The 13,296-nt window shown below is 40.5% G+C and overlaps 1 protein-coding gene across 1 annotated transcript in view; it reads right to left on the reverse strand.

Moving 5' to 3' along the window:
• Positions 1 to 13,296, reverse strand: part of SHC4 (SHC adaptor protein 4) — a 127,507-nt gene that overhangs the window by 23,469 nt on the left and 90,742 nt on the right. Inside the window, exons 6-8 of the mRNA XM_068965866.1 lie at positions 11,803 to 11,854; positions 2,421 to 2,544; positions 742 to 913 (exon numbers count right to left, since the gene is read on the reverse strand). Coding sequence (XP_068821967.1) covers positions 742 to 913; positions 2,421 to 2,544; positions 11,803 to 11,854 — 348 coding nt within the window. The remainder of the gene's footprint in view (positions 1 to 741; positions 914 to 2,420; positions 2,545 to 11,802; positions 11,855 to 13,296) is intronic.

Below are 13,296 nucleotides of genomic sequence, written 5' to 3' on the forward strand. Positions count from 1 at the left end.
TAAAAGAAGAGGTCTAAAAAAAACAGAGAAAGCCAACAGGTATCACATGCTATAGACAGATTCAAAATACTGAAGGAAATAGATTCAGCAATTAAACTGACAACCAAACAACCAAAAAACCACTGGTGAGCACTGTAAAAGAAATTTCTATCAAGCTGTCAAGTAGAGTTCAGATTTTGGAAGTGTAGTGTGGACGTGAATGCAGAAATAGTGTTTTCTACAAGTCTGTGGATGGAAGGAAGATGACAGGGAGGTGGGACATTATTAGATGGGTTGGGGGAGTCCAAGTTCATCTGCAGACAGAGAGAAAGAACTGGTATACAGAGAAAAAAATAAAGATGGAAATACAGATTGATGGACAGAACAAGGGCACAGTGCTGGTGGGAGGGAACAGGGTCGGGAGCTCGGGGGAAGGATTAGCTGTAGAGACAGTAGCTAAGGAAGAGAACCAAGGAGGACACAGGAACACTTGGGAGACAGGGAAGGATGAAGTTGAGGATTACACGTTGGACTGTCCTAGTCTTTCCAGAGAAGTGAGATGTGAGGTCACCTGCTGAGGATGAGGTTGGGGGATTAGCAGTAAAAGTTACTTAGCACAGGCTCCGACAATGATTCATTTTCTGGCTCTGTATTGAGAAAGATGATATCTTCTATAAACTAGCATTTGGAAATCCTCAAATTAAGCTCAATGATAGGACAGGACTGCATTGTTAGCTACAATAGCAATAAACTATTACTTACCAAATAGCACAGCTTTTCACACCGTATGGGGCAGTAAGCCATTTGGTCTGTGGCTTGAACTTTGATCCGCACATCTGAAACACCACCTGCAGGCGGCTGCTTCCCTGGGATTTCATTATAATACTCATGATCTTCTCTCTCCTCAGCATGGCCATCCACAGGCACCTCCTCGCTGTAAGGGAAAAAAGGATCCCCAAGAGGCTGGGTGGGAATTCATATGCTGTAGGGGATGCAGAGAGATCAGAATCATGCAAATCACCCTGAAAAACTTTTTGTGCTTTAGGAGTATAGCTGTGCTTAAGTGATGTCAAACATCTGGATAGAAGCAACCAGATGGCTGAATTGTTTAGCTTTCTGTAGACAATCAAAGTGGGGTGAGCCAACAAAAAGTGCCATGCGTGATGCTTTCACATCTCCTCTCAGTAATAAAATATGTACATATACATATATATATACTAACTTCCTGAATGTAAGTTTCTTTTTGTCAATCGAATAAAAACACAAAGTTTTCCTTGAATTCTTCAGCCCACTTTCACTGCAGCATTTTTGCTCAAAGAAAATTTAGATACTGAGCAGAGGGCCTGGCTCAGTTTGCTATAAACCAAGACGAGAAAAAAAAAATACAAGAGCTATGGCCAGCTATCTTGTCTGCACAAATCTGGAGTATATGTGATTCATAAAGAAATATTAGAACCATATGTGGCAAGCGGGTAGATTCATGTAAGCATGCATTGTTTTTAAGAAACAGGGCAAAAAAACACAAAAAACAAAAAACAGATTTTTCTTCCAAACTGGATTTAGTCAAAGTTTCTTATGAGAAAAAAATAAATCAAGTCCATTTGGACTGAGTTGACTCCACTGACAACCCACAGCTTTGTTGGGTTCTTTACATGTCAATGAAAAGACAGCACTAAAATGCAAGAGCCACCCTAGAAAAAAATTCAACATCAAGGCCTGCTGATAGCCCCTCTTTGCCGTGCTAAACAACCGCTGAGAAGAGATCTCCAAGTCTGGTGTTTGTTGATACACAAAATGATAAATTAAGGGGGGTTCCAGAAATGCATTTACAAGTGTCCAAGAATTTTATTTCTTGGGTATGAATTCTGCAAGCCAAGGACCTCACTGCATTCCACACGTGGTGGAGTCTGAGAGGCCTGAAAGGGTTCAGCTTTCACTGTGGACTTTCTGTGCTGCAGTCAGGACAACCTGAGCCCTGGGTCACGTCATGCTCTACCCCTTGGCCTGGCTGGAGCTGAGCTATCTGCACTACACACCAGCAAACAGGAGTTCCTGCTACACACATTTCTTAGGATTTTGTTCTTTATTAATTCTTTTAACTGATATGCAAGGTATCTGGGGTTGAAACAAACCTGAGAAATTTCTTCTTGCTCATTTTATGACACTACCTAATTAATTCAGAGCTCTGCACAACATCAGAGAAAGAGGATCAACCCCTTCTCACTTTTAGTGTTTCCTCTAATTCTATTACAAAGCAAGAGGAAATATCTAGACAAATAAGAAAGGAAGAAGAGTAAAAATGTCACTATTAGTTTGTATGGAAACTGTATCGATTGGTAAATAAGAAATTACTAATTTCATTAGTCCATTTTAAATGCCATATTAATTTTAAAACAAAACAAAGTATGGTAAGTCAAATAATCATAGAATTCCTGGCTGACCTTTCACAAGAAGTATTCAAAGAAGGATTTTTCAAATACTGTTTAAACCGGAGTTCAAAAGCCTGTCCTATGGTACTTATGACGTCTTGGGCCATTCCATTGCGGCATTCCAGTATGTGGCAGGCTGCAAGAGGACATACCAAAAAATTACAATAAATTTTCAGTAAGAGAAGATTTTATAAAGTTGAAATACTTCCAGAACATGAACTGGTAAATAAAAGGAAGTAGGTTTCCAAGTTTTCTGCAGCTCTGAAATCGCATACTTCATATTTTATATGCGTCAAAGAGAAGAAACACTCTCATTTTACAATGAAATACTTCAAAACACTTATAAATTCCAGTCTTAAGGCAGGTATTTGGGGCTCACACTTTAATAAAGGCAGACTGATCTTGACTAATAATGTGATTCACGTTCCGTGCTAGCTCTAGAATTCAATTCAAAAGATGATTTTAGGGCAACAACCTGACAAGACGACATGTGCCGCCTTGTCTTTGCATGGTACTCTACGGATGGCTGAAAACGAAATAACTTTCTAAATGCACCCCTCACAAATGGGGGGTGAGCTACTGATGAAGACAGGGGCTTCAGACTACCCTTTCCTCTAGCCATCCCTTTGCCCCGTCATTGCTACTCGAAATCAGTGATGGTGTGGTAATCCCTGTCTTTGAAATCCGACTAAAGAACTATCTCCAATAAACACCAAATCAAGATTTCGTGAAGGCTGATGTTATCAAAGGATATTAACATTTTTATAGATACTTTCTCTACAAAGCTGTTACTAGAAAGGGCTAGCTATCACTAGCAAATTAAAGAATTAACTTGTGGAGGGGGCAGCTGACAGAACATCACAGGTGAATTAGCAAATCTCCTACTGCTAAGTAAAAACCAGAGCTTGTGTTCAGGGGACCATAAATTAATCTCCCCATCTCATGGAATGTTGGTTGCCTTGATGAGAGTATGGTATTGTGCTCAGGGCCCTTAATATACGACTGAACTAAATTTGAAGTTTCCTAAGGATGACTTAAAATCATAAAGATGACTTAAGATACGGTAATGTTTCATGAGAAGATTTTCAAAAATACATTGGTCTGTATAGGCTGAAGAATTGAGGAATGAGGGAAAAGCTTGATAATTTGTTCAATATATACAAGAATGTTGTAAAAACTGTCAGCTATTTTCTGAGAACAGGAAAGGCTTAAGTAGGTCCCTAGGGAATTAGATTAAATAAAAAGGAAGCTGTGAAACAGGACTGTGGGAACAATATGGAACATTTTACTAAAAGGGATACATACCTGAGGAAAGGAGGATACCTATTGTGATGAAGGCATGTTTTTAGGCTCTGAGTAGTCTTGAGAAGGATTTTATATTTATTTAAAGTAAAATAAAATTCAATCAAGCCCTGGTGCCTCAGATGGTAAAGAATTGGCCTGTAATGCAGGAGACCCAAGTTTAATCCCTGGGTCAGGAAGATCCCCTGGAGAAGGAAATGGCAACCCACTCCAGTATTCTTGCCTGGAGAATCCCATGGACGGAGGAACCTAATAGGCTACAGTCCATGCGGTTGCAAAGAGTCAGACACAACTGAGCAACTAACACTTTCACAAAATTCATTCACGCCTACTTGGATTTGCAGAGCCTATAACAGTAGCTTATGGTAGAACCTACAATGGTTTCCTAGCTTTATGCTGATAATCAACTCAAGGAATATCAGACAATTCTCATTTCAGAATTAGCTGGACATTCACTTAAGGAATTTATGTCTCTGAACTTTTGGAAGGGAGGTGTGTGTGTGTGTAGGCAGGGGATGGTATTACTAAATCAAATGATGCTAAGATATCAAATCTCCAAAAGGGTTATTGATCACTTCTTGTAAGGTTGCCCCTTTCAAGAAGCAACCTGGATCTTGAAATAGACTTAGGAGCTAATTACAGTTTTGAAAACCCGATTAACAATGTCTATAAATTAATAGCCTTCTTACCAAAGGAAAAAGTTTGGTCTATTTTCAGATTGCCATTGTATATTGCCCCCTTTTTTTCTCTACACTAGCGTCACACAGTGACTAAGGCACTGAAGGTGTTTTAAAAGTATGTGTTGAATGAATTAATGTTGATTTCTCTGAATCACACCCATAACTCTGCTGTGAGAAATCATCTTCAGTTCTACTGAAGTGAGACTGGCAGTGGGCCCCTATCACGGGGAAGGTTTCATGACCACTGAGTGGTACAAATGACCACTTGGGTCATTTGTGGAAATGGTCTCCTTCTTCCTGGTTAGGTTTCACGTCCTTAAACCTATAAAGTGCCCTTGGACATGGGTCCTTTGGTTGAACCCCAAATTAGTTGTGTTACACTACGGTAAAAAAAAGGTAACTCACTTGAATTATTTTTTTCATCTCATAAATTCCTGGTCCAAGTAAAAATGAAGTCAAGGCCAGAAATAAAACCAATATTGTAAAGCAATCATCAACAATGAGAAACAAATATTTAAAAAAATCAAAATGGAAAAAATTTATTTAATTTTCTCTTAGGATAAACAAGATGTCTTGAGATAAAGATGGAAAAGATAGTGGGAGAGGTGGGAAATTCAACTGTAAATAAATAGATAAATAAGAGAAACCAAAGTTTATCTCCCATGAGAGGGATGAGAAAACAATAATGGATGAAAGAACTCTGTGATAAGATGCAGGTCCCAGCTCAATGGCCAATATTACCACAGTCTACGTGAAAAAGGTATGCTACACCCAGGCCCTCACCTGCCAAGACAGGGCATTGCATGATCTCTGAAGTCCCTTCCTGCTTTACAGAAATCCTGTCCTCCCTTGATTATAGTACTTTAAACTCTCCGAGGAACAGGGCAAGGCACGTGGGCATACAGGAATGAATGAATGACCCAAACCCACCAACCGTCCTCTACCACTTCTCACGTACTACCAAAACGTTTTTTTTCTCTCAACTTTTCTGATTCCGATACTTAAGGCTTTGGTCCTTTTCCTGGGCTGATGTTTACCAACATGATTTTCTACTTTCCTTTGGATAACCGTGTTACTGTCATATTTCTTTTTAAAGATTAAACAGAAAGAGAAGAAAAAACAGTGGTGCCTATCTCCAGGAAAGGAACGGCTGGACACGATGCCCGACCCTGTGCAAGTTTCCATTGCAGCCTCACCACTTTCAGGAGCACACACATTTTGACAGTGCTTTTGTTGCCACTTATATGCTGCTCTGTGAAAATGCTCTTTGTTCTTTTTTAGGTTGGTCATGACCTAGACAGGAATGGGTTTTGAATCACATACAAACATACCCAATTCCCATTGCTAGACCCATCTCCAAAAACTCAGAGAAGCACCAGCTTGGTCAAGAATTTCTTAATCTTTAGCTAATGAGAAGGAAGAAAACAAGCATAGAGAAAATCCCAATTCTCCCCAAAACAATTTGACTTTCCAGTGATATGGGGGCATCTGAGCTTTGACCTCCATGTCTGAATTAGATACAGACTTGGGTTCTTTTCATTGTGAAATGAAAAGAATGTTCTGTCTGTGAACAGATCTACAATTCTATTCTTGAGTATCAGGTACTCTATTAAGTAGGATGTAAAAGAATCTTGGATTCATATTCTTCTTTTTCATTTGGTTTCCTAACTGGATAGTCATGGACAAGAGGCTGAGAACAATTCTTAGAGAATAACAGACCCTTCTTTAATGCTTTATGCTTAAATAGACCAGTTTTGCTTTTGTTGTTCATTTGATTTTGGTTTTCATGGGAAAACTAGAAATTGGAGAAGGAAATGGCAACCCACTCCAGTGTTCTTGCCTGGAGAATCCCAGGGACGGGGGAGCCTGGTGGGCTGCTGTCTATGGGCTCACACAAAGTTGGACACGACTTAAGTGACTTAGCAGCGGCAGAAATTCAAAGGTGCAGCTTCTCAGATCACCCACCAGATGGTGCTATGGGGCCAAAGCATAGAGTCTACCAGCCCTTAGGAAGAAATTAGTCTGAAGCAACTAGCCAGCTGTCAGACCACAGTTTATCAATGTCACCAAGACAGTAGCACATATATTTTAGAGCCATAAACATAAACATACATAATTGGGTTAATTTAAATTGGTTTTACAGGGTTCTTTTTGTGTTTTTGTTTTTTTGCTTTCTTTATAGAGTCAGGACCACGACACACCTGTATCCAGGTAGTCCAGGCAAATCGGGACCTCTTCACAGACTAGATTCAGAGAAGATATTCAAACTGTCCTGCACCGCACACATTTAAAGTAAGAAGTGAAGCAATTCTTCATTTACAGCAGTTACAGGGGTAAGCTGTATTGGTCACCAGGTAAACTCAAAACACTCTTACTTAATACCATTAATTGCTGCATGGTAGAACAGCCTATGGATTCATTTAAATAATTTGCTCTCAGACTCTTTGTGCCCCTATGGACTGCAGCCCACCAGACTCCTCTGTCCATGGGATTCTACAGGCAAGAATACTGGAGGGTTACTGCGCCCTCTTCCAGGGGATCTTCTGGACCGAGATTGAACTCACATCTCCTGCATCTCCTGCACTGCAGGCGGATTCTCTACTGCTGAGCCTCCAGTGATCTTTACTGCTTAATCTTTGTACATGTCTCATTTCCTTAGAAGTGAAATTGCTGATTCAAAACTGTTTACACAGGTTTCACTGATGGTTCAGTAGTAAAGAATCTGCCTTCCAATGCAGGAGACACCGGTTCGATCCCTGATCCGGAAAGATCCCACAAGCTGCGGAGCAACTACGCCTGTGCACCACAACTACTGAGCCTGCGCTCTAGAGCCAGGGAGCCACAACCCCTGAGTGCACATGCTGCAAATACTGAAGTCCGAGCACGCTAGAGCCCATGCTCTGCAACAAGAGATGCCTCCACAAGGAGCAGCCCACACACCCCAACGAAGAGCAGCCCCAGCTCGAGGCAACTCGAGCAAAGCCTGCATGCAGCAACGAAGACCTAGCACAGCCAAAAATAAAGTTATTTTTTAAAAGTGTTTACACTTTTTAAAGTTTTGATGTAAATTTTCAGTATGCTTTCTGAAACATTTGGATCTACACTCCTACCAGAAGTGTTCAGGAGATACTACAACTCCAAATCACACTTTACCTTTTTATGAAAGACAAATATGATATCTATGTATAATTTGTGTTTCTTTGCTTGCTAGTAAGTTTTTTGCTTTTCTGTTATGTTTCTTGGTGCCTGGTAACCTTCTTTTGTGTGTGCTCCGGACCTGAAGTTGGTCCAGGTGCTTACTGGCTGGGTGAGTTTTTAAAACTACCTTTTCAATCCCAGAGCTTGCTTCTTTAAAAAAGCAGTAACATTAATATCTACTTCATAGGACTGTTGTGAGGATGAAAAGAGACCATGCAGAAAGTATTCCTGACAATGCCTAGCATGTGGTGAGCACAAAATATACGATAACTTTTTTTTTTGTTCTTCTCTATTGGATTGTTTTTCCTATTTGTAAAAATGCCTGTTTTTTTTTTTACTGGCAAGCCACTTCAAATCACTCAGGACAATAATAATAATAATAGCTATCATTTACTGCATACTTATAATGACCCAGGCATTGAGATATGTGCATTGAATACAATATCTCATTAAGTCCTTGAGATGACCTGATATCTATTTCTTTATCAATGCTCTTATCTAAATAGCTCCCAAGAACTATTATGTCACAATTTTGTCCAGACTGTCCCTTCTCCTGCCCATGTAGTTTAGAGCATCATCAGCCCTGCCCAGGACCAGTGAGATGTCCTCCAAACTGAACTCCACAATTCCAGACCACTTTCCTGCCCTCAATATCACCTTTACAGCGGCAAAGGCCAGAAAAGTTATCATTTTACAATTTTAGTAGAATGGCAGAAACCAGAATAATTCTTTGTAAAGCTCAAAATCTTCAACAGCCCCCAGTAACCTTTTGGCTGGCATTCTAAGCCTTGACAGTGTTTCTTCCCTTTCAGCCATGGCTCCTCTACTTCTACCCTTGGCTTTCTTTGCAACCCACCTTTACCCACCACCCAAACCCACAGCCCTCAGCTCTCGCTCCACTTGTGCCTTTATTCACTTTCTGCACAAAGCCTACCTGAGCACCCGGCAGGCTCCAGGCACTGTTCCCATGCTCCCCTCTTCCCCTGCACATTGAGCAGGCTCTGTTTCTCCCCCCCATGATGATGAGCCCATGGTGGCCAGACATTATTTTTCTTCTACAACAATTACCTCAGCCTCTTGTGTCTTAGTATGTAATTAATAATTAGTTGTGGACTCAAGAGCTGTGGCAGTGCCTCTGTGCAGAAATTAAAGTCCAGAGGCACAGGTGAGGGGAAGGGATTTAACACTTGAGGGGCGTGCAAATAGTGGGTATGCCGTAAACAGAACGGCTTCTCGCAGAGAAGGTACACAAGAGAAGGGGCCGGGGACAAGAGAAGGAGCAGAACGTGACGAGGAGACACTAACTTTTTTGCCTAAGAAAGTCACATTATGTTTCTAAGTCATCTAGCTGTCAGACAGACCTGTTTCCCTAAGAAGACAGAAAGATGAGAAGACAGGAAAGGAAACAGTGCTTTCTCGGTATTATCTGTTACTCCTCTCAACAATGTTAGCAAGTAGATGTTATTACTACCTAGGGGGGGTGGGATGAGGGGAGGGGAGGAAGGTTCAAGAAGGAGGTAATGTAAAGCTATTTTCCCCCAATTAAAAATAATTTTTTCACATAAAAAAAGAAAGAAACTGAAGTTTAGGATGGACAGAGGAACCTAGTGAGCTAAATCCATGCGGTCACAAAGAGTTGGATACAACTTAGTGACTAAACAACAACGTCAGGGAAGCTCAGGCTTGATTAAAGGAGGTTGCTCTTCTGGTATCCTTTGTTATGTTCCATCCCTACTCCCCTTCCTTCACTAGCTCCTGTCTCTCCCATCTACTCTTTGAGCAATATCCATTCTTTATTATGTAGCTTAGAGTTTATTTTAAAGGAGTATCGCACAGTATTTAAAACCCGTTCTTCCGATTTCATCAAGCCACGCTCTCTTGGGCCACATGTCCTGAGCATCTACACTGTGCTGGGTACTGTGCCAGCAGGTGGTCCTCACAATTTCATTTCTGACAATCATGATAGTTTCCAAATGGACCTGCCCCCTCCCTGAATCCATCCACTGCACCCTGCTGCCAAATGAACCTTCCTAAATCTCTGCTTTTGTAAACTGCTTTCTCCACCCGTCTGCTCATAAGATTGTCTCTACTTATTAGCTCTCTCCTATCTGCCCTCTAAATGTCCTTTTTTGACTTTTTCCCCCTTCATACACAACCTGCATCCTATTAGGTGTGTTTATTCACCTGCTCCCCAGTATTTGTTGTTGTTGTTTAGTTGCTAAGTTGTGTCCAACTCTTTTGTGACTCCATGGACTGTAGCCTGCAACCTCTGTCCAAGGGATTTCCCAGGCAAGTATACTGAAGTATTGGGAGTAGACTGCCATTTCCTTCTCCAAGGCATCTTCCCAGGGATTGAACCTGCATTTCTTGCTTTGGCAGGCAGATTCTTTACCACTGAGCCACCAGGGAAGCCCTGCTCCCCAGTATGCCACATGCATTTTTGCCTCATGTTTTTATAGCTCTTTGAATTTCCAAATTTCACTCCATACATACTTAATGAATGTTTGGGGGCAAACTCCACCCTGAGGTGATAAAGGGTACTGCTCAACTAATAGGCTCTAGTTAAGGAGCTCAACATTCAGAAAACGAAGATCATGGCATCTGATCCCATCACTTCATGGCAAATAGATGGGGAAACAGTGGAAACAGTGTCAGACTTTTTTTGGGGGGGCTCCAAAATCACTGCAGATGGTGATTGCAGCCATAAATTAAAAGACCCTTACTCCTTGTAAGGAAAGTTATGACCAACCTACATAGCATATTCAAAAGCAGAGACATTACTTTGCCAACAAAGGTCCATCTAGTCAAGGCTATGATTTTTCCAGTGGTCATGTATGGATGTGAGAGTTGGACTGTGAAGAAAGCTGAGCACCGAAGAATTGATGCTTTTGAACTGTAGTGTTGGAGAAGACTCTTGAGAGTCCTTTGGACTGCAAGGAGATCCAACCAGTCCATCCTAAAGGAGATCAGCCCTGGGTGTTCTTTGGAAGGACTGATGCTAAAGCTGAAACTCCAATACTTTGGCCACCTCATGTGAAGAGTTGACTCATTGGAAAAGACTCTGATGCTGGGAGGGATTGGGGGCAGGAGGAGAAGGGGACGACAGAGGATGAGATGGCTGGATGGCATCACCGACTCGATGGACATGAGTTTGAATGAACTCCAGGAGTTGGTGACGGACAGGGAGGCCTGGTGTGCTGCAGTTCATGGGGTCACAAAGAATCGGACACAACTGAGCGACTGAACTGAACTGAACTGAAGGAGGGGAGGCAACCTAACACTAGTCCCTAAACTGAGTCTGAATATCCCAGAGTCAGGGATGAGAAGCAACACTCATCATGTCTGTCTACAGTCTCAGTGGCCTAACTTCAGGCCCTTGACACAACATTTGGCTGGCAGGTGAGTTTCTTAGGCAATCTTACTAAATTCTGGGATGAGACAATTCATCAATTCACTCTTCTATTCACTCTGTCATTTAACAAAAATAGTTACTGATCATCACTACACTCAAGGCATTGTGATGAGTGCTTGGGAAACAACAGTAACAGAAACAAGTTCCTGCCCTCCAGTAGCTTTTAGTACAAAGGACAGACACTAAACACATAAACAAGTGAGTAACTAAAATAATTAAAATGTAGCATAAGTGTCAATAGAAGAGAAACAAAGTTATAACCCAGCAGAGTGGCATATACTACTGGAGACAGTAGATGCTATCAGTCAAAGAAGGTCTTTTGAAGAAGAGACATTAAAACTGAGATCTAAAAGATGAAAAAAAGCCAGACACTCAGAGTAGCATGCCAGGCTCTTAAATAGCAAGGCACAGGCTTAACACCTATGAACACACACGTGCACACACACTTGCCAAGGCAACCACAGGCCCATGACCTCACTGATTTGGGTCTTGTGTGCAATTCATTTGTCCACTGGGGATGTAGCAGCCAGCCCATCTATCCTTACTGAAACAGCTTCCCTTTCATTTATACAAATAGATGGTAAGACTTTTGGTTGAAGGGATTTAAATCCCAGCTATAGTTTTTTCTCCTTTGCTCTGCTGGCAGGACTATTTATTTCAAACACATATTTACATAATATTTCTAGACCCCCAATACACTCTAGCGATACTCATCACTTTACATATTGAAAATAATTGCTTGTTACTTTCAAAAGTTGGTATATACCAACTCTTAGGAAAATCTGGAAGTTGCTTTCCATACCTCGTTGATTAACTGGATCTTTAGCTACGTAGGCAACATAGTCTGTAGTATCCTATAAAAAAGGGAAAATGATTGCATTTAAAATGAACAGACTGTACTGGTGAAAGATAAGAGAGTACATTTAGGGTATGATAGTCAGGCAAACACTGATACTAAGGTTTCTGTTTAAAGAGCAAAGGAAAGCATCCTAGGAGGAAACATAACCAAATACATAATATATACTTAGCAACTGTAGAGTCTACATTCTCTGCCCCTTGGGGAGAGAATCTGATAATTAAAAATTTAGAGGCAGACAATATCACTAAGAATAAAAGAGAATGTAGGTAGGGACTGTGTTAGGACCAAATATTCTTTTAAAATGGTTAGGGACTATTACTCTCCTGTGTTGAAAGTTGAAATACCAGGGGTTATGCAACCACAAAGTTCATGTCATAAACTAGGACGTTACACCATGATTTCCCAGTTGTCCAAACAGATACCATGTAGATCAGAAAATAAGCTGATTAAAGAGACATGGTTTTGTGGTGGTTAGCTTGCTTTTATGCAGCACAACTTAAGGAATAATATAGTAAAAATAAAAGGCATTTATTTGATCAATATATAGAAAGAAGAGATCATTTTTGAAATAGACAACCCACGAAAATCCTAAGGAATTCCAAAAGATGTGCTTAAAACTAGTGGTACCCAGAGCAGGAGACAACACGGGGGAGGGGGAGAGGAGGTACTAACTCTAGGGTTTAAATAGGCTTAGGGGTGTATTGTATAACACAGGGAATACAGCCAATATTTTATAATAACTGTAAATGAAATTTACCTTTAATAACTGTATAAAAATAAAGACACTTAAAAAGAAGATATAACAGCACCATTTCAACTTATGTTTAAAAAAGAGAGATGTGTTGCTGGCTTTGTAAAAACAAACAAAAAGCTACTTGGTAATTTTGACTTTTATTGAAAACGGTATGCTGATGAATGATAAGATTTTAATAATTAAAGATGCTTTTTGTTATCTCAGTTCTCAGAAAAAAATACACACAATGCCATTTGCAGATTAGAAGTATGACTCTCTAGAGGGAAGATGAAATCAACCGGCAGGAAATAAAAGTCCATGTTTGTAATACCCTCAAGGACAATCACTTAATAACCCACAATGAATCATACAGGAAACGGATCTCAGGGTCAGTATAACTTGTCTTCAGTTATTTTAGAAAATAACATATACCTAAGTAAATCTCTCTTATACAAAAAGACAAAAAATTTGAAGTATCTTATATATAAATAAGGTCGTGCCAATGAGCTTTATATTATATAAATTTAGAAGCAAAGACACAATTGTGGGGGCTTCGCTGCCCATTTTAAAGTTGAAGAGGTGGTATGATGCTTGCAAAGTTGTCTGCTGTCTTAGTTGATGAGAAAGAGGTCTCAAGAATGCATTGTGAGCATGAGAAAATTAAATACACCTCTTGTATTTCCAGGCCTCAGTTTCCTCATGTT

This window comes from Capricornis sumatraensis, chromosome 2 (genome assembly GCF_032405125.1).
Source record: "Capricornis sumatraensis isolate serow.1 chromosome 2, serow.2, whole genome shotgun sequence".
NCBI lineage: Eukaryota > Metazoa > Chordata > Mammalia > Artiodactyla > Bovidae > Capricornis > Capricornis sumatraensis.